This window comes from Coregonus lavaretus (genome assembly GCF_964263955.1).
Source record: "Coregonus lavaretus genome assembly, chromosome: 3".
Taxonomy (NCBI): Eukaryota; Metazoa; Chordata; class Actinopteri; order Salmoniformes; family Salmonidae; genus Coregonus; species Coregonus lavaretus.
Window position 1 is genome coordinate 2,634,935 of NC_139990.1, and position 24,498 is coordinate 2,659,432.

The 24,498-nt window shown below is 43.9% G+C and overlaps 2 protein-coding genes across 3 annotated transcripts in view; both read right to left on the reverse strand.

The window, feature by feature from the left end:
- LOC311125099 (focal adhesion kinase 1-like) overlaps nucleotides 1–24,498 on the reverse strand; it is a gene marked incomplete at its 5' end in the record, with an annotated part of 1,344,976 nt that overhangs the window by 938,580 nt on the left and 381,898 nt on the right. The window lies entirely within an intron of this gene.
- Nucleotides 6,712–24,498, reverse strand: part of LOC311117955 (zinc finger transcription factor Trps1-like) — a gene marked incomplete at its 5' end in the record, with an annotated part of 29,181 nt that continues 11,394 nt past the window's right edge. Inside the window, one exon of the mRNA XM_084157583.1 lies at nucleotides 6,712–8,379. Coding sequence (XP_084013709.1) covers nucleotides 6,760–8,379 — 1,620 coding nt within the window. The 3' untranslated portion in view covers nucleotides 6,712–6,759. The remainder of the gene's footprint in view (nucleotides 8,380–24,498) is intronic.

Here is a 24,498-nt window from a genome sequence, read left to right on the forward strand (position 1 = left end):
GAGTTCTACCTGGCAACCATCCACCCGGCTCCCTCGGGATACGAGAGCGTGTCCGCCCTCATCTCCTGTCTGTCCGGTAACGCGCTCGAGTGGGCCAATGCCGAGTGGGGGGGAATAGACACCGCAACTGTAAGCTATGCAGAGTTTACCCGCCGCTTTAGGGCGGTATTCGATCATCCACCAGAGGGGAGAGCGGCAGGTGAGCGTCTATTCCACCTCAGACAGGGGAAGAGGAGCGCGCAGGAGTTTGCACTGGACATTCGGACTCTGGCTGCCAGCGCAGGATGGAATGAGAGGGCCCTCATCGACCCCTACCGTTGCAGCTTAAGGGAGGAAGTTCGTCGGGAACTGGCCTGCAGAGACACCAACCTAAACCTGGAAAAACTGGTGGTGATGTGCCCTTCCCTATCCATGCCCTAGATAGTCGCCCTTTAGGGTCAGGTCTGATTAGGGAGGTCACAGCGCCACTCTGGATGAAGACGCAGGAGGGGCATGAGGAAACAATTAGTCTATATCTGATTGATTCTCCTGCGTTTCCAGTGGTGTTGGGGCTTCCCTGGTTAACCTCACATGACCCCACTATTTCATGGCAACAGAGGACTCTCAAGGGATGGTCAAGTCAGTGCTCGGGGAGGTGTGTAGGTGTTTCCGTAGGGGCTACTACGGTGGAAAGTCCAAACCATGTTCCCACCATGCACATTCCGCCTGAATATGCCGATTTGGCTCTCGCCTTCTGTAAAAAGAAGGAGACTCAATTACCACCCCATCGACAGGGGGATTGTGCGATAAACCTCCAGGTAGGCGCTGCGCTTCCCCGGAGTCACGTGTATCCTCTGTCACAGGAAGAGACGGCGGCTATGGAAACGTATGTAAATGTATGTCACCGAATCTCTAAGGCAAGGATACATTCGGACTTCCACTTCCCCTGTGTCATCGAGTTTCTTTTTTGTGAAGAAGGATGGTGGCTTACGCCCGTGCATTGACTACCGTGATCTTAATCAGATCACTGTAAAATACAGCTATCCACTACCTCTGATTGCGAGTATGACGGAGTCATTGTACGGGGTGCGCCTCTTCACGAAATTGGATCTCAGGAGCGCGTACAACCTGGTGCGTATCTGGGAGGGAGATGAGTGGAAGACAGCATTTAGTACCACCTCTGGGCACTATGAGTACCTCGTCATGCCATACGGTTTGATGAATGCTCCATCAGTCTTCCAATCTTTTGTTGATGAGATTTTCAGGGACCTGCACGGACAGGGTGTAGTGGTGTATATTGATGACATTCTCATATACTCCGTTACACGGGCCGAGCATGTGTCCCTGGTGCGTCAGGTGCTTGGTCGACTGTTGGAGCATGACCTGTATGTGAAGGCGGAGAAATGTCTGTTCTTCCAAGAGTCCTGTCCACGTCAGGTGTGGAGATGGAGATTGACCGCATTTCGGCCGTGCATAATTGACCGACTCCAACCACGGTGAAGGAGGTGCAGCGATTCTTGGGTTTTGCCAACTACTACCGGAGGTTTATCCAGGGCTTTGGTCAGGTAGCGGCTCCCATTACCTCCTTGCTGAAGGGGGGACCGGTGCATCTACAGTGGTCAGCTGAGGCGGACAGGGCTTTTGGTCATCTGAAGGACCTGTTTACTTCGGCTCCGGTGCTGGCTCATCCGGATCCTTCCTTGGCATTCCAGGTTGAGGTGGACACGTCCGAGGCTGGGATTGGAGCTGTTCTGTCTCAGCGCTCGGGTACGTCACCAAAACTCCGCCCCTGTGCTTTCTTTTCTAAGAAGCTCAGTCCAGCGGAGCGCAACTATGATGTGGGGGACCGGGAGCTGTTAGCTGTGGTTAAAGCTCTGAAAGTGTGGAGGCATTGGCTTGAGGGGGCTAAACACCCTTTTCTCATTTTGACTGACCATCGCAATCTGGAGTACATCCGGGCGGCGAGGAGGTTGAACCCTCGCCAGGCAAGGTGGGCCATGTTCTTCACTCGTTTTGTGTTTACTCTCACTTACAGACCAGGTTCCCAGAACGCTAAGTCAGACGCCCTGTCCCGACTGTATGACAAAGAGGAGAGGTCCATTGAGCCCACTCCCATACTTCCGGCATCGTGTCTGGTGGCACCGGTGGTGTGGGAGGTTGACGCGGACATCGAGGGGCGTTACATACCGAGCCCACTCCCCCCCAGTGTCCAGAGGGTCGGATGTACGTGCCACTCGAGGTTCGCGATCGATTGATCTATTGGGCTCACACGTCACCCTCCTCTGGTCATCCTGGCATCGGTCGGACAGTGCACTGTCTTAGTGGGAAGTACTGGTGGCCCACTTTAGCCAAGGACATGAGGGTTTATGTTTCATCCTGCTCAGTGTAAGGCACCTAGACACCTGCCCAGAGGGAAGTTACAACCCCTACCCGTTCCACAACGGCAGTGGTCCCACCTATCGGTGGATTTTGTTACGGACCTTCCCCCCTCACAAGGGAACAACACGATCCTGGTCGTTGTGGATTGGTTTTCCAAGTCCTGCAGTCTCATTCCTATGCCAGGTCTCCCTACAGCCCTAAAAACTGCTGAGGCCCTGTTTACACACGTCTTCCGGCACTACGGGGTACCTGAGGATATTGTGTCGGATCGGGGTCCCTAGTTCACCTCAAGGTGGAGGGCGTCCATGGAACGTCTGGGGGTCTCGATCAGCCTTACCTTTCACCCCGAGAGTAATGGGCAGGTGGAGAGAGTTAACCAGGATGTGGGTAGGTTTCTGCGGTCCTATTGCCAGGACCGGCAGGGGGAGTGGCCGGGTTTTATCCCCAGGGCAGAGATTGCCCAAAACTCACTCCGCCACTCCTCTACTAACCTTACTCCTTTCCAGTGTGTGTTAGGTTATCAGCCGGTCCTGGCACCTTGGCATCAGAGCCAGATCGAGGCTCCTGCGGTGGATGAGTGGTTTCGGCGCTCGGAAGAGACCTGGAACGCTGCTCATGTACACCTGCAGCGGGCCATCAGGCGACAAAAGGCGAGCGCCGATCGCCACCGCAGTGAGGCCCCGGTGTATGCACCGGGGGACTGGGTCTGGCTCTCGACCCGAAACCTGCCCCTTCGCCTGCCCTGCCGGAAGCTGGGTCGGCGGATTGTGGGGCCATTTAAAGTCCTGAGGAGATTGAACAAGGTTTGTTATAGGTTACAGCTTCCTCTTAATTACCGTATTAACCCCTCGTTCCATGTGTCTCTCCTCAGGCCGGGTGGGGCCCGTTGGGTGGGGGGCCTGCAGGGGTACGGTCCGGAGGAACGGTGCTGGGTCCCTAGGAGGGACATCCTTGATCCCTCCATGTTGAGGGATTTCCACCATAGTCATCCGACTCGCCCTGCTTCGCGTCCTCCTGGCCGTCCCCGAGGCCGGGGTCGGCGCACGGCTGGAGCCGCGCGTCAAGGGGGGGGGGGGGGGGGTGTGCGGGTTTGTTTCCTCCCTGCGTGGAGGATTTGTTCATTCATTTACCTACGAGTAAAGTACACCTTTTTGATTAGCTCTGTGTCCTGCGCCTGACTTCGCCTACCGCATTACACTGACGCCTTGACAGCTCGTCTACCCTGGAATATAATTACGCTCCTTTCCTAGAACACCAGCAAAACACTGGGGTACAAATCAATAGAGTGAAGTCTCACCAGGCAGAGAGAGGTTGGAGGTTTTATTTAGCTTGTTGTACCATGGGATCCCTCGTATGCAAGTCCGTGCCCCACTTCTTCTGGTTCAATGGGTTGAAAGGTGACCTTAAGCTCTTGGCCTTGAACTGAGAGGGTATGGTCCGATAGGCCCACTTCATTTGTGAAAGGACCAATCCTCTGCTTTCCTTCCAAGATACAGAAGACTGAATTACAGGTGTTTATACATAACTACGTAGTTACATGTAAGTACATATAGTTAGCTGTGTGTAGTTACATATACTTCACAGCATGGTCATGGGAAGCATCACTGAATAAAAATAGATTTCAGAACATGTTTTGTTATTACTTTATTAATTATTATTATCATTATTATTCAAGTTTAGATGTAGACATCTTTGCCATCTTTGTAGAATTTTTTTTGCATGTAAAACCCTACAACACAAAAACTTAAAGGTGGTAGCAGAAAAAACTAAATAAAGAAACAAACAATCTAAATCCGACTTTTATGCAATAAAGTGTAAAAACAAGAAACAACATTCTAAAAATTATTGTTAAAACATTTACAAAAACCTTTTTTGCCATGTCCGTGTCCACACTGGTTTATTGGCTTCTTCCACACACAGATACTCCTGTCTGTATCTATCTATGATGTTTCTTCTCCCACACAGAGATACTCCTGTCTGTCCATGGTTTCTTCGTCTTGGGCTTCTAGGTGATAGGCATGCAGTACCTGTGTATAGCATGCTAATAACACATTTAACATTATCATCTTTCTTCCTTTTCAATAAAACAGAATAACTGAAGTGCAAGCGTTAACATTTTTCAAATTAAAACTTAAAACAAAAATCGTTCCTTATGTTATTTCAAATCATATGAATGCTTCTGTGAAATGCAATGATTTTATTATTATTATTACAGTTTTTTTGTTTCCGAGAGGCGTTTGTAGCAACATTGTAAGGCTATGTTGATTTCATCGCTACTTCACACTAATCCGCTTGCCGAATTCCAGGCAGGCTCTCATTTCGTTCTCCGCTGATCATGTATAAATAACTATGTACATCAGAGGATGGACAGTTTAGATTGAACTCATGTTCGATTCCTTTCAGCAGCAATGGGAATCATAGCAAGAAGTGCTCACACATACGAAAGAGAGAGAGGCAGAGAAAGAGAGAGAGTGAGAGAGAGAGCGAGAGAGAGCGAGAGAGATATAGAGAGAGTGAGAGAGACAGAGAGAGAGAGCGAGAGAGAGTGAGATAGAGAGAGAGCGAGAGAGTGAGAGAGAGAGCGAGACAGAGACAGACAGAGAGACAGAGAGAGAGAGAGAGAGAGAGAGAGAGAGAGAGAGAGAGAGAGAGGGGCAAAAAAACACATGAATGAGAGTCTTTTAGAGGCGAAACACGTCGTCTACTAGCAAAATACTAACAAGCTAAATAGAGGGATAATGTTGCTGTGTGGTAACTGTGTGGAAGTAACATTTGTTTTGTCGCTTAAATGGCATTCATCTATCTACATAATGTCAAATGCTTGGACTACAAGGCCATCATCCAGGTTGAGGTGTTACACTACAGCTAATTTGTTGAAAAAAGCACTCAACATTGTTGATATTCAATGGCTTCTTTCTGTCAAAAGGCACCTGTTTCACCTGTCCATGGAACAAGTAGAATTTCATGCTACGTTCAAATCAAAGCCAAATATTAGAGTATTATATAAATTTAAATTCAATAGACATACAAACAATGGGGCCTTGTGTACGGTATAGTAAGTTGAAATACCTGGATAGTAAAACCTATGATGCTCAAAGCTATAAAGCTCACAGAACATGACTTATGACCAAGCTACAGTATAGCAGCTTCTCTTAAAAAAAAAAAAAAAAACATACATCCAGGATGAACAAAGTCCAATACAGAGCATTTGTATAGACAATAAAGCATTGCAAAGTGTAAGAGCACACAAAGAAAGACATGGAATGGATAGTGCCTCCGTGCCAATGAAACAAACAGAACAAATCATTTGACTGCATTTCAACTCCCATTAAACCTTCTGACAAAAAGGCCTCTGTTTTGTTACGTGATCGTCCTGTCCTCGTGAGAGAAAAATACTCTGAATTGCAGGCATTTTGCTTCATTACCTTGTTTGCTACATTTGCAAATGTAAACAGTTTAGCAGAGCCAGGCTCGTTGCCCTTTACTCAATGCAAAGTCGATGTTGCATATCAACATACCATGTAGAAAATACTTTGTTCAATATATCAGGCACTGATATTATGAATTTTTCATATTAACAACTTAGAAAAAAATATTAATTTTTGCATTTTTCTTCCTTCTCAAATGTCTTTAGTGATATAAGGTTTGCATCCTAGCAACTAAGGCAGCAGCTTAAAATGTCTAGAGGAAGTTCTGTGACAATAGAACTCCCCCCCCCCCCCCCCCCCCCCAAAAAAAAAGACCAAACTGTATCCATAACTAAAATACATTAAAACATAAGACACTTAGTTGGATGTTAAGTGGAGACCAATGCGACTGAAACCACTGTAGGATATGTTTTTTTGACTCAGCCACGGGCGTTCCCTGAGGACGTTTATTTGAGGACGATCCAATCACTCGTCATCGCTCTGCCCATCCACCGTGAAGGAGATTATGACAGACGACTGACGTTTCCCATCTCCCCATTTTACATATCAATTCACACTTCCTCATTCCATTTGGAACATTGAACCAACCAGGAAAAAGAACATCCAACCCACTGCATAATAAACGAATCCCCAAAACATGTGCAGATGTACCTTGTCGTTCGCTGAACTGCCTTGTCATAGTTACACTTCCAAATAAAAAAATAAACAATAGCAAAAAACTAAAAATAAGCAGCTACTTGTAGTACCATTTTCTTCAAAAGCGTTTTCCTTTACAAAAACAGAAGAAAACAAAAAAAGTATTATGTCCAATATAAATGTTTAGATGATATGAGTTCCCTACAGAAGCTATCACGTTGAGCGAGAAGTCTTCTTCTCATTCAATCATTACAGTACGTCGCGTTTGTCAGTTTATTTTCTTCTTTTTCATACTGCTATGCCTGTGCTAGAAGTCCAAGTCTGTGGTGCACCAAAATCACACAGAGTCCTTTGGAGCAACGGCCTCTGTCTCGGCCTCAGCCTCGGCCTCAGTCTCAGCTTCGGCGGTTGGCAGGTGAAGCCCTCTCTGTATGTGTGTGGTGAAGTCATACTTGTCTGTGCAGGCGTGCAGGCAGATGCTGCACTGGAAGGGCCCTGCGTCAGCGTGGCAGCTCATGTGCAGGGCGTGCATAACCTCATCCAGGAAGAGGATGCCACAGTGGACGCACTTACTGGTCAGCTCATCCTGAGTGCCCTGGTCCACCCTCTCCTTACTGGTCAGCTCATCCTGAGTGCCCTGGTCCACCCTCTCCTTACTGGTCAGCTCATCCTGAGTGCCCTGGTCCAACATCTCCTTACTGGTCAGCTCATCCTGAGTGCCCTGGTCCACCCTCTCCTTACTGGTCAGCTCATCCTGAGTGCCCTGGTCCAACATCTCCTTACTGGTCAGCTCATCCTGAGTGCCCTGGTCCACCCTCTCCTTACTGGTCAGCTCATCCTGAGTGCCCTGGTCCAACATCTCCTTACTGGTCAGCTCATCCTGAGTGCCCTGGTCCACCCTCTCCTTACTGGTCAGCTCATCCTGAGTGCCCTGGTCCACCCTCTCCGGCTTGGCTGCAATGTCTAGCGGAGGAGGAGGCTGGGGGGATGCCCCCTCTTCTACTTTGTCCTCTCTTCTCCCCTGCTGCTCTCTATGCTTCTCTACCTCCTTCTCCGCCGGGACCGTGGGCAAGGCCCGTTTGTCGGCGCTGCTACTTCTCTCCTTGACGGTAACGGCAGAGGCGGTGGAGCCGTTGGCGGTGGGGGGCAGTTTGGAATGTTTGATGGCCAGGTCAAGAGGGATGTCGCTTTCGGGGCCGGCGGAGGGCGTGAGAGGGTAGTGTGGGGGTAAGTTAAAGGTGTGGTAAGGCACAAAGCTTTGGCAAGGGTTGGGCAGACCAGGCATGTGACCTAGGTACTGTGGGTTGCCCGGAACAGACATCTTGTACTTAGTCCAGAAGCGCATCCAGTCGGACTCGCTCTGCAGGTCGTTGTGGATGAAGGGCAGGCTTAAGAACGGGTACTGGTACTTCTCGATGGGACTGCCCGGTGGCGAGTAGCTGGCCTGTTTGGAGGGACGCATGTACTTCTCGATGGGGCTACCCCTCTCGGAGGACAAGCTGCCCTTCCCCTCCAAGCCCGTGTGATGGACCCCGGTCGAGCACACCCCGTTCCCCTCCGCCCCTCCCTCCGCAGGGTTCTTGTTGTGTATGTGCAAAGGAGGCAATCGCTTGTGGATCTCCAGGGTCTGGCTAACTAGGAAGGCATGGGTGGAGCGGGGGCTGGGGTGGCTCTTTGCCCCAGAGGAGCCGTAGGCCTCGTACTTGCCCAGGTCGTTCGGGGGCTCCCCTCTGCGAGGGACAGGGCGAGGGACGGGCCCTCCGTCCGAGCCTGGCCCATCCTCTCCTGGCCGGCGCTCCAGGGGACTGCCGTTGAGGCGCTCCTCGCTGTTGACCCTCTGCTGCTTGGAGCCCACAGGTTCGGAGGGCAGAGGGTCGGGGTTGAGGCGCTTCCGCGTGCGCCGGCGGATGATCTGCTCGCCGTTGTTCTGCTTGATGATGTTCAGCGGCCGGGGAGTCTGGTGAGGGACAGAGATAGACATTTTATTTATGTATCAAGCTATACATAAAAATGTTTACCTAAATATATCCTTAATAATAAAATGAATTTCATAGTAGAGAATATTACCACAACACTAAGGGCTTGATTCAATCCATATTGCTGAATATTGGCGCTATAGTGTGATTGAAACTTAAAGGCAATGTTCCCACGTTCACAGAGACTGCATTCACAGTAAACACACACGGTAAACACACATGGTAAACACACACAGTAAACACACACGGTGAACACACACGGTAAACACACACGGTGAACACATACGGTAAACACACACGGTGAACACACGTGAACACACACGGTGAACACATACGGTAAACACACACGGTGAACACATACGGTAAACACACACGGTAAACACACACGGTAAACACACATGGTAAACACACACGGTAAACACACACAGTAAACACACACGGTGAACACACACGGTAAACACACGTGAACACACACGGTAAACACACACGGTAAACACACACGGTAAACACACACGGTGAACATGTCGGCTCATTCGGAAATTCCCTTTCAATTTCAATTGCGCCGAGGATCTTCAGCGATACAGATTGAATCAAGCCTTAAAATGATCCGAGAATGACTGCAATATAAAACGCATGGGGACTCTAGTCCTGATAGTTACAGCTCTTCTGTCCTTCACTGCCGGGAGTTTGTCAATGCCGGGGTGTAGCAGAATTACTTTGTTCTGTCTGAATAGTCTCTCTCTCTGTCTTTACAGATGTAGAAACTCAGCAAAGTAGCAGCATTAATTTGTTCTGTCTGAAGAGTCTCTGTTTACAGTTACCAAAGTGTTTACAGTTGCCCTCATTTATCACCTTTCCTTTCCATTCCCTGTTCTATTTATTTTTCTCTCCTTCCTGTCATTCTGCCACAGGTAGGGTTTGGCATTTACCGCCAACTTCTGTCAGGTGACACCTCACACGGCAATGCCGACAGACACGTTTTCATACGAACGTTTCCCCACTTTCCATGGAAGTCTCCCAGAAATCACTGGGAGCTAAAACTAATGGGCACACGGAGAGAGCGAGAGAGAACATTTTAAATGGAGGACATTTCCATCACTCTGCTCCCTACACATGACCAAAAGAGAATCTGAATTAAAGGGATCAGATTGGCCGCATTGCAGACTGAATTCTAGGTGTGAAATGTCACTGAGGAATCAATCCCACACCGTACCGCTGCCTCTCTGCTTGTCTTTGTGATGGACAATCCGTGGTCATGTTCCTGGGGAAAGGAAACCAATCATTTCAACCCAAAAATGGGAGGGTAAAAAAATATTTAAAAAATCCATGGCACAGGATAGGAAGAATAATATATATATATATATTATTTTCCTTTTAAGCCTAGTATGTTCCCTTCCTTCACCCTACATACATAAAGTATGGTTATTTATTCAGAAACACGGAGCAGAGCATGTGAGCGGAGTTGAGCGGTTGCTCCGGCGAACCACGTCCTTTCCAACCGCTCCGCTAAAAACCACTCTTTGCTGACAGAAAAAAAAAAAACAGCCGCTCCAAATATGCTCCATTCATTAAAATCACAATTTAACTAACACACATCTATTTTTGTGACTACCTGGACCTACCATTTGTTTTTGAAGTATTGAAACAAAACCATATGGATTTGAATGAAAAGTATTTTAATAAACATGAAAAGCTGAATGTAAGAAGCGCTCATCATTTCAAATAGGCTACATGTCGTATTAAACAGCATATAAACACTCTAAATAGGTCAGGAGACAGACAGGGAGGCTAAGAAGGCTGTAAATTACTTAGACGTAAATAGAAATTAAACGATAAATGACTTATTAGTGCCTTTAACTTCATTTTTAGAAACACGAGTTTGGCCAGTCTGTGGCTTCAGGCTCATGCGATGGTGCCTGGAGAGCAGGCCAGCAGTGGAGAATATCCTCTCCATGGTGCCTGGAGAGCAGGCCAGCAGTGGAGAATATCCTCTCCTCACTTGCAGAGCCACTGGGGATGGTAAACACTTTTTCTTTTAAGGTTTTAAGGCAAAATAACTCAATCAAAACGGAAAGCTCCTTGAAACGTGGGAATATGCCAGGCCTATTGGGCCAAAATCAATGATGGCCTGTTGTATAGATAATAGAACAAAAATGAACTAAACGTTTAAGAAATCTGATTTTTAGTGTATAAATACTTTGCTACAATGACACACTTAGTTATCTACCCACCTCGTTCCTTTCTTTTAGCATGTGCACATAGTAATAAGTACCCCATCATGCTTTCAGGATACGTGTCTTTTCAGATTCCACAGTGATTCTTTAGTTGTGGACACTACATCACCGCACTCCCTCTCTTGCTCATCTTTGTAAGTCACCTTGATTTAGCACCTGTGTGTTTTATCAGTTTCTTTATGAAAATATTTATTGAACTCCATGACAGTAGCTAAAGCAAGGGGCTATAGCAACACACAAGTAGACTACAAATGCATGCTGGGCCGGGCAAGCCCTGGGCTATAGCAGCACCCAAGTAGACTACATTTACATTACATCTACATTTTCGTCATTTAGCAGACGCTCTTATCCAGAGCGACTTACAAATTGGTGCATTCACCTTATGATAGCCAGTGGGACAACCACTTCACAATAGTTATATATATATATATATAAAAAAATTTTGTGGTGGGGTAGAAGGATTACTTTATCCTATCCCAGGTATTCCTTAAAGAGGTGGGGTTTCAAGTGTCTCCGGAAGGTGGTGAGTGACTACAAATGCATGCTGGGCCGGGCAAGCCCTGAGTTCGTGAAGTGAGCGCTATTGGAGGAAAATTGGAGCGGGCGAGAAGGCCGACGCTCCAGTCTTTGGGAATCTCGCTCCGCGCTCCAGTCAAATTGGGCACGATCCGCTCCAGCTCCGCTCACATACTCTGACACGGAGGCCCTACACCAAGGCCTGTCAGCCTCTGGCTCCGGCTAAAAGGAGAAGGAGGGAAATCCTGGTAATACTTCTTTTTCAGGAACAGTTGTATGAGTCATACACATCTTCCATTGCTCTATTACAACTCTTAATATCCTATGATGAATGAATGCCTTGGAAGTTTCCTCTCTCTCTCTCTCTCTCTCTCTCTCTCTCTCAGCCAGCTGTCAAGGCTGTCTGTCTGGAGAGGAGAAGCAGAGGATGATTCAGACCAGAAGAAAGAAAGAGTGCCCTCTACTGACCGGAACATTCTGAACCCACCCAGCCATGGAGGCTCTTTCCTCATGTGTCCTCACTTCTCTGTCTCTCTCTCTGTCTCTCTCTCTGTCGCTCTCTCTTTCTCTGTGTCGCTGTCTCTCTGTCTCTCTCTCTCTCTCTCTGTATCTCTCTGTGTCTCTGTCTCTCTCTCTCTCTGTGTCTCTGTCTCTCTCGCTCTCTCTTTCTCTGTGTCGCTGTCTCTCTCTCTCTCTCTGTGTGTCTGTCTCTCTCTCTCTCTCTGTCTGTGTCTGTCTGTCTGTCTGTCTCTCTCTGTCTCTCTCCCTCTCTCTCTCTCTCTCTCTCTCTCTCTCTCTCTCTCTGTCTCTCTCTCTCTATGTGTGTGTGTGGGTCTGTGTCTCTGTCTGTGTCTTTCTCTCTCAATTCAATTCAATTTGCTTTATTGGCATGACGTAACAACGTAGATATTGCCTAAACTTTCTTTGGAGATTTACAATATGAACATAATTAAAATAATAATTGTCAACGGGACAACAGTAACAACAATAATCAAGGGTAAAAATAACCATACATTGAACAATAATAATAACAATGGCATAGAGGACATGTGCAGGTTGGTTGGTCTGTCAGACACTGTCCCTCATTTTATGGCAGGCAGCAATGTAGGTATTTCAATTAGAATTAGTTTTTTAATGGCGTAGAATGCCCTGCGTGCTTTCTCTCTCAGTTCATTCACTGCCTCATTAAGGTGTCCAGTTGAGTTTATTTTTAAACCTAAGTAATTGTAGTGTGTTCAGTACTATATTTTGTACCAATTGAGAACTTTGGTCTAATTCCCTGAGATCTGGATCTTCTCTGGAAAATCATTATTGGTTGTATTTTTGGCGTTTACTGCCAGGGCCCAGGTCTCTCTCTCACATTTTTCTGCAGAGATCCAAGCCTAGCAAAAGTTAGGGACATGTTTAGCCAACAGTTAGACAACAGATTGACAGTGTAATGCCATAGACAAAGGAAGGTGGGTGGAAGACTCAGACAGAAGAAAGGTCATCTTCATTCTGCCACCATCTTGACCTTTTTATTTGACTTTCTACAATAGCCCATAATTACTTCTCTTACAGGATGTGCCGTTTCCATCCATCTAAAATAACCCCTCAACCTATTCACCTGCTCACTTGTTGCATCATGAATCTATTTCCATACTGTTGCTGTGTCTGTCTAGACCAGGGCTGTCCAACCCTCTTCCTGGAGATCGAAAGTCCTGTAGGTTTTCAGTCCAACCCTAATTTAGCATATCTGATTCAGCTAGTTAAGGTCTTGTTGAGCAGCTAATAAGTAGAATCAGGTGTGTTAAATTAGGGTTGGACTGAAAACCCACAGGATGGTAGATCTCCAGGAAGAGGGGTTGGACATCCCTGGTCTAGACTGTCAGGTCAGTGGTCCCCTGCTGTTGTAAACCAGAACCTGTGTGTCATTCATTAGACATCTCTTACTGGACTCTTCTACCGTTCACAAAGGCCTACCCAATACAAAAGCCTTGGTATTTCCAGACTCTATAAGTGGATAAGTGATTAACCTTCAATATAGCTACCTTTCTCACTGTGATATGAATACATTCTATGCTGCCTCACTCTTCACAAAGTTAGTGCTTTCATCGTAGGCTGTGTCCCAAATAGCACCCTATTTCTTATATAGCGCACTACTTTTGCCCAGGGTTTTGGTCAAAAGTAGTGCGCTACATAGGTAATAAGGTAGTATTTGTTATGCCACCTCTCTCTGTTGCCAGCAGCATGACTTTTCATAACGGTTCAGGAGACCTTTTGAAGTATACCATTCATTGTTTTCTGTCAGCGTGACAGATGCTGGAGTGCACTTAGGCAACTGTAAACAGAGAGTCTTCAGACAGAACAAAGTAATGCTGCTAATTTGCTGAGTTTCTACATCTGTAAAGACAGAGAGACAGACTATTCAGACATAACAAAGTAATGCTGCTACACCCCGGCATTGACGAACTCACACATACAGTAGGTCCTACGCTGCCTGCTGCCTATCAAGTCCTATTATTAGAAGATAAAATCTGAGAGACATTTATTTTTGTAATGTGCTCTGGCAGGAGGAGTCCAGACCTCCATTACAGGCCCACTACAGCACCGGTTTATGAGGTGCTATTATGAAAATATTTCTGTACAGCGTATAAATATTTTATTCAAAAGTATATAAATACTACTGGAAAATCCACTGCCAAGATGTGAAAGACAGGGATTGGCCGGGTAGATGAACGTGCCTGCACATGAAAACTTCTTCATCCCTGATTAATTGCGGACCTCCTAAAAAGACAAGCGATGTGACGTTCTGTTAAACGATGCCCTCTCTACACTCTTACACAGAGGGTTCTACATGTAACCCAAAATAGTTCTACCTGGAACCAAAAATGGTTCTCCTATGGGGACATCTGAAAAACCCTTTTGGAACCCTTTTTTCTAAGAGTGTACTGCTGCAACATGGGCGTCGTTTCCGGTGAGAACAGAACGAACTAGCTACCATAACTCAGCCCCCACTGGGAGGAGGGGATGGGTGGAAGAAACAAACTCACCAAAACAGACAGTCTGGACTCTGAGTGTTGCGCAAACTGATGGGTAACGCAGTGGATTTGGAACTCTCTCCTCTCCAAGTAATGTATTAGAACCCTCTCCTCTCCAAGTCATTTATTAGAACCCTCTCCTCTCCAAGTCATTTATTAGAACCCTCTCCTCTCCAAGTCATTTATTAGAATCCTCTCCTCTCCAAGTCATTTATTAGAATCCTCTCCTCTCCAAGTCATTTATTAGAATCCTCTCCTCTCCAAGTCATTTATTACAATCCTCTCCAAGTCATTTATTACAATCCTCTCCTCTCCAAGTCATTTATTAGAATCATCTCCAAGTCATTTATTAGAATCCTCTCCTCTCCAAGTCATTTATTAGAATCCTCTTCTCTCAAAGTCATTTATTAGAATCCTCTCCTCTCCAAGTCATTTATTAGAATCCTCTCCTCTCCAAGTCATTTATTAGAATCCTCTCCTCTCCAAGTCATTTATTAGAATCCTCTTCTCTCCAAGCCATTTATTAGAATCCTCTCCTCTCCAAGTCATTAATTAGAATCCTCTCCTCTCCAAGTCATTTATTAGAATCCTCTCAAAGTCATTTATTAGAATCCTCTCCTCTCCAAGTCATTTATTAGAATCCTCTCCTCTCCAAGTCATTTATTAGAATCCTCTCCTCTCCAAGTCATTTATTAGAATCCTCTTCTCTCCAAGCCATTTATTAGAATCCTCTCCTCTCCAAGTCATTAATTAGAATCCTCTCCTCTCCAAGTCATTTATTAGAATCCTCTCCTCTCCAAGTCATTTATTAGAATCCTCTCCTCTCCAAGTCATTTATTAGAATCCTCTCCTCTCCAAGTCATTTATTAGAATCCTCTCCTCTCCAAGTCATTAATTAGAATCCTCTCCTCTCCAAGTCATTTATAAGAATCCTCTCCTCTCCAAGTCATAAATTAGAATCCTCTCCTCTCCAAGTCATTTATTAGAATCCTTTCCTCTCAAAGTCATTTATTACAATCCTCTCCTCTCCAAGTCATTTATTACAATCCTCTCCACTCCAAGTCATTTATTAGAATCCTCTCCTCTCCAAGTCATTTATTAGAATCCTCTCCTCTCCAAGTTATTTATTAGAATCCTCTCCTCTCCAAGTCATTAATTAGAATCCTCTCCTCTCCAAGTCATTTATTAGAATCCTCTCCTCTCCAAGTCATTAATTAGAATCCTCTCCTCTCCAAGTCATTTATTAGAATCCTTTCCTCTCAAAGTCATTTATTAGGATCCTCTCCTCTCCAAGTCATTTATTACAATCCTCTCCTCTCCAAGTCATTTATTAGAATCCTCTCCTCTCCAAGTCATTTATTAGAATCCTCTCCTCTCCAAGTCATTTAATAGAATCCTCTCCTCTCCAAGTCATTTATTAGAATCCTCTCCTCTCCAAGTCATTTATTAGAATCCTCTTCTCTCCAAATCATTTATTAGAATACTCTCCTCTCCAAGTCATTTATTAGAATCCTCTCCTCTCCAAGTCATTTATTAGAATCCTCTCCTCTCCAAGTCATTCATTAGAATCTCCTCTCCAAGTCATTTATTAGAATCCTCTCCAAGTCATTTATTAGAATCCTCTTCTCTGCAAGTCATTTATTAGAATCCTCTCCAAGTCATTTATTAGAATACTCTCCTCTCCAAGTCATTTATTAGAATCCTCTCCTCTCCAAGTCATTTATTAGAATCCTCTCCTCTCCAAGTCATTTATTAGAATCCTCTCCTCTCCAAGTCATTTATTAGAATCCTCTCCAAGTCATTTATTAGAATCCTCTCCAAGTCATTTATTAGAATCCTCTTCTCTCCAAGTCATTTATTAGAATCCTCCCCAAGTCATTTATTAGAATCCTCTCCTCTCCAAGTCATTTATTAGAATCCTCTCCAAGTCATTTATTAGATTCATCTCCTCTCCAAGTCATCTATTAGAATCCTCTCCAAGTCATTTATTAGATTCATCTCCTCTCCAAGTCATCTATTAGAATCCTCTCCTCTCCAATTCATTTATTAGAATCCTCTCCTCTCCAAGTCATTTACAGTGGGGAAAAAAAGTATTTAGTCAGCCACCAATTGTGCAAGTTCTCCCACTTAAAAAGATGAGAGAGGCCTGTAATTTTCATCATAGGTACACGTCAACTATGACAGACAAATTGAGAGAAAAAAAATCCAGAAAATCACATTGTAGGATTTTTAATGAATTTATTTGCAAATTATGGTGGAAAATAAGTATTTGGTCACCTACAAACAAGCAAGATTTCTGGCTCTCACAGACCTGTAACTTCTTCTTTAAGAGGATCCTCTGTCCTCCACTCATTACCAGTATTAATGGCACCTGTTTGAACTTGTTATCAGTATAAAAGACACCTGTACACAACCTCAAACAATCACACTCCAAACTCCACTATGGCCAAGACCAAAGAGCTGTCAAAGGACACCAGAAACAAAATTGTAGACCTGCACCAGGCTGGGAAGACTGAATCTGCAATAGGTAAGCAGCTTGGTTTGAAGAAATCAACTGTGGGAGCAATTATTAGGAAATGGAAGACATACAAGACCACTGATAATCTCCCTCGATCTGGGGCTCCACGCAAGATCTCACCCCGTGGGGTCAAAATGATCACAAGAACGGTGAGCAAAAATCCCAGAACCACACGGGGGGACCTAGTGAATGACCTGCAGAGAGCTGGGACCAAAGTAAGAAAGCCTACCATCAGTAACACACTACGCCGCCAGGGACTCAAATCCTGCATTGCCAGATGTGTCCCCCTGCTTAAGCCAGTACATGTCCAGGCCCGTCTGAAGTTTGCTAGAGTGCATTTGGATGATCTAGAAGAGGATTGGGAGAATGTCATATGGTCAGATGAAACCAAAATGGAACCTTTTGGTAAAAACTCAACTCGTCGTGTTTGGAGGACAAAGAATGCTGAGTTGCATCCAAAGAACACCATACCTACTGTGAAGCATGGGGGTGGAAACAACATGCTTTGGGGGTGTTTTTCTGCAAAGGGACCAGGACAACTGATCCGTGTAAAGGAAAGAAGGAATGGGGCCATGTATCGTGAGATTTTGAGTGAAAACCTCCTTCCATCAGCAAGGGCATTGAAGATGAAACGTGGCTGGGTCTTTCAGCATGACAATGATCCCAAACACACCTCCCGGGCAACGAAGGAGTAGCTTCGTAAGAAGCATTTCAAGGTCCTGGAGTGGCCTAGCCAGTCTCCAGATCTCAACCCCATAGAAAATATTTGGAGGGAGTTGAAAGTCCGTGTTGCCCAGCGACAGCCCCAAAACATCACTGCTCTAGAGGAGATCTGCATGGAGGAATAGGCCAAAATACCAGCAACAGTGTGTGAAAACCTTGTGAAGACTTACAGAAAACGTTTGACCTGTGTCATTGCCAACAAAGGGTATACAACAAAGTATTGAGAAACTTTTGTTATTGACCAAATACTTATTTTCCACCATAATTTGCAAATAAATTCATAAAAAATCCTACAATGTGATTTTCTGGATTTTTTTTCTCATTTTGTCTGTCATAGTTGACATGTACCTATGATGAAAATTACAGGCCTCTCTCATCTTTTTAAGTGGGAGAACTTGCACAATTGGTGGCTGACTAAATACTTTTTTCCCCACTGTATTAGAATCCTCTCCTCTCCAAGTCATTTATTAGAATCCTCTTCTCTCCAAGTCATTTATTAGAATCCTCTCCAAGTCATTTATTAGAACCCTCTCCAAGTCATTTATTGGAATCCTCTCCTCACCAAGTCATTTATTAGGATACTTTCCAAGTCATTTATTAGATGCATCTCCTCTCCAAGTCATTTATTAGAATCCTCTTCTCTCCAAGTCATTTATTAAAACCCTCTCCTCTCCAAGTCATTTATTAGAATCCTCTCCTCTCCAAGTCATTTATTAGAATCCTCTTCTCTCCAAATCATTTATTAGAATCCTCTCCTCTCCAAGTCATTTATTAGAATCCTCTCCTCTCCAAGTCATGTATTAGAATCCTCTCCTCTCCAAGTCATTTATTAGAATCCTTTCCTCTCAAAGTCATTTATTACAATCCTCTCCTCTCCAAGTCATTTATTACAATCCTCTCCTCTCCAAGTCATTTATTAGAATCCTCTTCTCTCCAAGTCATTTATTAGAATCCTCTCCTCTCCAAGTCATTTATTAGAACCCTCTTCTCTCCAAGTCATTTATTAGAATCATCTCCAAGTCATTTATTAGAATCCTCTCCAAGTCATTTATTAGAATCCTCTTCTCTCCAAGTCATTTATTAGAATAATCTCCAAGTCATTTATTAGAATCCTCCCCAAGTCATTTATTAGAATCCTCTCCTCTCCAAGTCATTTATTAGAATCCTCTCCAAGTCATTTATTAGATTCATCTCCTCTCCAAGTCATCTATTAGAATCCTCTCCTCTCCAATTCATTTATTAGAATCCTCTCCTCTCCAAGTCATTTATTAGAATCCTCTCCTCTCCAAGTCATTTATTAGAATCCTCTCCTCACCAAGTCATTTATTAGGATACTTTCCAAGTCATTTATTAGATGCATCTCCTCTCCAAGTCATTTATTAGAATCCTCTTCTCTCCAAGTCATTTATTAAAACCCTCTCCTCTCCAAGTCATTTATTAGAATCCTCTCCTCTCCAAGTCATTTATTAGAATCCTCTTCTCTCCAAATCATTTATTAGAATCCTCTCCTCTCCAAGTCATTTATTAGAATCCTCTCCTCTCCAAGTCATGTATTAGAATCCTCTCCTCTCCAAGTCATTTATTAGAATCCTTTCCTCTCAAAGTCATTTATTACAATCCTCTCCTCTCCAAGTCATTTATTACAATCCTCTCCTCTCCAAGTCATTTATTAGAATCCTCTTCTCTCCAAGTCATTTATTAGAATCCTCTCCTCTCCAAGTCATTTATTAGAACCCTCTTCTCTCCAAGTCATTTATTAGAATCCTCTCCAAGTCATTTATTAGAATCCTCTCCAAGTCATTTATTAGAATCCTCTTCTCTCCAAGTCATTTATTAGAATCATCTCCAAGTCATTTATTAGAATCCTCCCCAAGTCATTTATTAGAATCCTCTCCTCTCCAAGTCATTTATTAGAATCCTCTCCAAGTCATTTATTAGATTCATCTCCTCTCCAAGTCATCTATTAGAATCCTCTCCTCTCCAATTCATTTATTAGAATCCTCTCCTCTCCAAGTCATTTATTAGAATCCTCTCCTCTCCAAGTCATTTATTAGAATCCTCTTCTCTCCAAGTCATTTATTAGAATCCTCTCCAAGTCATTTATTACAATCCTCTCCTCTCCAAGTCATTTATTAGGATACTTTCCAAGTCATTTATTAGATTAATCACCTCTCCAAGTCATTTATTAGAATCCTCTTCTCTCCAAGTCATTTATTAGAATCCTTTCCTCTCCAAGTCATTTATTAGAATCCTCTCCTCTCCAAGTCATTTATTAGAATCCTCTTCTCTCCAAATCATTTATTAGAATCCTATCCTCTCCAAGTCATTTATTAGAATCATCTCCTCTCCAAGTCATTTATTAGATTCCTCTCCAAGTCATTTATTAGAATCCTCTCCTCTCCAAGTCATTCATTAGAATCTCCTCTCCAAGTCATTTATTAGAATCCTCTCCAAGTCATTTATTAGAATCATCTTCTCTGCAAGTCATTTATTAGAATCCTCTCCAAGTCATTTATTAGAATACTCTCCTCTCCAAGTCATTTATTAGAATCCTCTCCTCTCCAAGTCATTTATTAGAATCCTCTCCTCTCCAAGTCATTTATTAGAATCCTCTCCTCTCCAAGTCATTTATTAGAATCCTCTCCAAGTCATTTATTAGATTAATCTCCTCTCCAAGTCATCTATTAGAATCCTCTCCTCTCCAATTCATTTATTAGAATCCTCTCCTCTCCAAGTCATTTATTAGAATCCTCTCCTCTCCAAGTCATTTATTAGAATCCTCTTCTCTCCAAGTCATTTATTAGAATCCTCTCCAAGTATTTTATTAGAACCCTCTCCAAGTCATTTATTAGAATCCTCTCCTCACCAAGTCATTTATTAGGATACTTTCCAAGTCATTTATTAGATGCATCTCCTCTCCAAGTCATTTATTAGAATCCTCTTCTCTCCAAGTCATTTATTAAAACCCTCTCCTCTCCAAGTCATTTATTAGAATCCTCTCCTCTCCAAGTCATTTATTAGAATCCTCTTCTCTCCAAATCATTTATTAGAATCCTCTCCTCTCCAAGTCATTTATTAGAATCCTCTCCTCTCCAAGTCATGTATTAGAATCCTCTCCTCTCCAAGTCATTTATTAGAATCCTCTCCTCTCCAAGTCATTTATTAGAATCTCCTCTCCAAGTCATTTATTAGAATCCTCTTCTCTCCAAGTCATTTATTAGAATCCTCTTCTCTCCAAGTCATTTATTAGAATCCTCTTCTCTCCAAGTCATTTATTAGAATCCTCTTCTCTCCAAGTAATTTATTAGAATCCTCTCCTCTCCAAGTCATTTATTAGAATCCTCTTCTCTCCAAGTCATTTATTAGAATCCTCTTCTCTCCAAGTCATTTATTAGAATCCTCTCCTCTCCAAGTCATTTATTAGAACCCTCTTCTCTCCAAGTCATTTATTAGAATCCTCTCCAAGTCATTTATTAGAATCCTCTTCTCTCCAAGTCATTTATTAGAACCCTCTCCTCTCCAAGTCATTTATTAGATTCCTCTCCTCTCCAAGTAATTTAATTGAATCCTCTCCAAGTCATTTATTAGCAGCTAGTGGAGCATGTATCGTGTCAGGTATACAACTCAACCTGATGGCAGAGTATATCTCCTCATCAACAAGTAGCTAGGAGGAGTAACAACTAGCAATACATAACAAGCACACCTGCAGGTCAATATGAGCACAGAGACCAGAGTAATAGATGATCACTGAGTTGCGTCCCCAATGGCACCCCATTCCCTATATAGTGCACTACTTTTGACCAGAGTGGCGTCAACCACTTTTCAACATGTCTAAAGGTGGATCGCTATAACACCAACTTCATAGTGAATCATAAGAGCAAAGGATAATAAATATATGAAATTCCCCTGGTGCACAAACATAATATATACAGATATCAGATCTTAATTTGAGCCAGTTTGCTACAGCAGGAATATAATCCAGCAGAAACAGAAATGTGAATTATTACATTTTTACATTTACGTCATTTAGCAGACGCTCTTATCCAGAGCGACTTACAAATTGGTGCATTCACCTTATAGCCAGTGGGATAACCACTTTACAAAGTTTTTAAGTTTTTTTGGGAGGGTGGGGTGGGGTAAGGGGGGGGGTAGAAGGATTACTTTATCCTATCCCAGGTATTCCTTAAAGTGGTGCGGTTTCAAATGTCTCCGGAAGGTGGTGAGTGACTCCGCTGTCCTGGCGTCGTGAGGGAGCTTGTTCCACCATTGGGGTGCCAGAGCAGCGAACAGTTTTGACTGGGCTGAGCGGGAACTGTGCTTCCGCAGAGGTAGGGGAGCCAGCAGGCCAGAGGTGGATGAACGCAATGCCCTCATTTGGGTGTAGGGACTGATCAGAGCCTGAAGTTACGGAGGTGCCGTTCCCCTCACAGCTCCGTAGGCAAGCACCATGGTCTTGTAGCAGATGCGAGCTTCAACTGGAAGCCAGTGGAGTGTGCGGAGGAGCGGGGTGACGTGAGAGAACTTGGGAAGGTTGAACACCAGACGGGCTGCGGCATTCTGGATGAGTTGTAGGGGTTTAATGGCACAGGCAGGGAGCCCAGCCAACAGCGAGTTGCAGTAATCCTGACGGGAGATGACAAGTGCCTGGATTAGGACCTGTGCCGCTTCCTGTGTAAGGCAGGGTCGTACTCTCCGAATGTTGTAGAGCATGAACCTACAGGATGTTATTATGTGGATTATAATTAATGGACATTTTTGTAGGGAGGAACAATCAAGTCTGAAATTTCAAAGTGGAAATTACAAACTTTAGAAGCCTTCTTAAAACTCAATTACACTATAAATTTGCATGTCTGCTGTGCAAGAAAATTCTCAGCGACAAAAGAGATCCTGTATTGTTATATAATAACTACTAATCTGTATCAGTTATCAGAAGTTTTTCAATCAATGCCATGTTTTATAATTTGCATGTGTTACTTATACGTGAGATATGATACACAGAGACACACAGTCTTTCATAACACAAAACCCCAGCTGTGTTGAGCTACCTACAGGAAGTCTACAGTGAGTGAGGTTCTACAGTATCTAACATACCAAGAGGGTGCCATTGTAGCTCAGCTGGTAGAGCACGGCGCTTGTAACGCCAGGGTAGTGGGTTCGATCCCCGGGACCACCCATACGTAAAAATGTATGTACACATGACTGTAAATCACTTTGGATAAAAGCGTCTGCTAAATGGCATATTATTTTTTTATTATTATAAGAGTCAGGGGAGTGTGTGATTTTAGGAAAATCTCTCTCTCTCTCTCTCTCTCTCTCTCTCTCTCTCTCTCTCTCTTCAATTCAATTCAGTAGACTTTATTGACATGGCAAGTTAAATTACTGTACATTGTCAAAGTATACATAAAACACAAATTGGTGGGACAACAGCAATAAGGCATCAATAATAATAGTAGTAGTGGAAATGGGATTACCATTAACAGCAACTACAACAACAATATTAATGAGAATGACAATACATTAAAGCAATAGTAGTAGACCAGTCTCAACATGACTGAGAAGACACATGACATGGTATGAAAGCCAAAACTAAATGGGAAATATTATTGGGTTGTGGCACTGTCTCTCTCTCTCTCTGATTGTGGTAGGCCTGGTCTGTTGGTCTGGAGCTGGTTTAGACCACCAGGTGGCCTGGCCAGTGAAAGGGCCTCTTGTAGCAGGGCTCTCTGGAGCCTGTCTCTCCCTCCCTCCCTCCCTCCCTCCCTCCCTCCCTCCCTCCCTCCCCCCCTCCCTCTCTCTCTCTCTACGTCTCTCTCTCTCTCTCTCTGAATATTTATCCCTCCCTCCCTCCCTCTGTCTCTCTCTGTCTTTTTCTCTCTCTCTTTCTCTCTCTGATTGTGGTAGGCCTGGTCTGCTGGTCTGGAGCTGGTTTAGACCACCAGGTGGCCTGGCCAGTGAAAGGGCCTCTTGTAGCAGGGCTCTCTGGAGCTTGTCGCTCTCTCTCTGGCCCAGTCGACCACACTGACTGAGGGAGCCTCCTGTGTAGATCCCCCCGCCACCCAGGCAGTTGGCCCCAGTCACCTTCAGGCCAGGCAACACGGCCTAGAACACTACACACTGGGCTTAAAAGGACTGGCGGACTTTGTGGACTCTACCCCAGTCGTAACTGAATTACTGAGATTAAACATAAAAATTAGTGAAGTACGTAGACAAAGGCCTTCTTGTTTCGTGGGGTAATTCCTCACATGATGTCACATTTGCCTACCCATATGTTTGCCCAGACACTATTTAATTTCAAAGAGCATTGAGAAGTTCATCTTGGAAAGTTCCAGCCCATGGTGGTTTAATAAATAAATCTACAGCTTGTGTATTCAAAACAAAAATTGAATTCTGAAAGAAGTGTAGTGAAGACCTGTGAACTAAATCCAGTTGTAAAAACCTTCAATGATTGAGTACGTTGACCTATTTCAGAATAACATGATAAAGTCTGTAACACCATGAACATCTATACATTACCTATACATTAAATCTAAACTATTGAGCCATCTCATCCTCAATTACAAGTCCACAGAGACAAAAAAAATACTTTCCATCATTTTACTAAAGTCAAACTCGTTTTACTAAAGTCAAACTCGTTTTACTAAAGTCAAACAATGACAAATTCCACTGAGCACAACCCCAAATGGAGAGGCATATCTACTGTACATCATTATGATCATAAGTTCCCATGTTACATTCCCATGGATAGAGGCATATCTACTGTACATCATTATGATCATAAGTTCCCATGTTACATTCCCATGGATAAAGGCATATCTACTGTACATCATTATGATCATAAGTTCCCATGTTAGATTCCCATGGATAGAGGCATATGTACTGTACATCATTATGCTCATAAGTTCCCATGTTTCATTCCCATGGATAGAGGCATATCTACTGTACGTCATTATGATCATTACGTTCCCATGTTACATTCCCATTATACTTCTTTCTGCATCAGTGTCACCACAAAGTGAAGTCACAGCCTTTGACTGAGGTAATGTGTGAACGGATGGGGAGAGAGAACGAGAGAGAGAAAGACATAGAGAA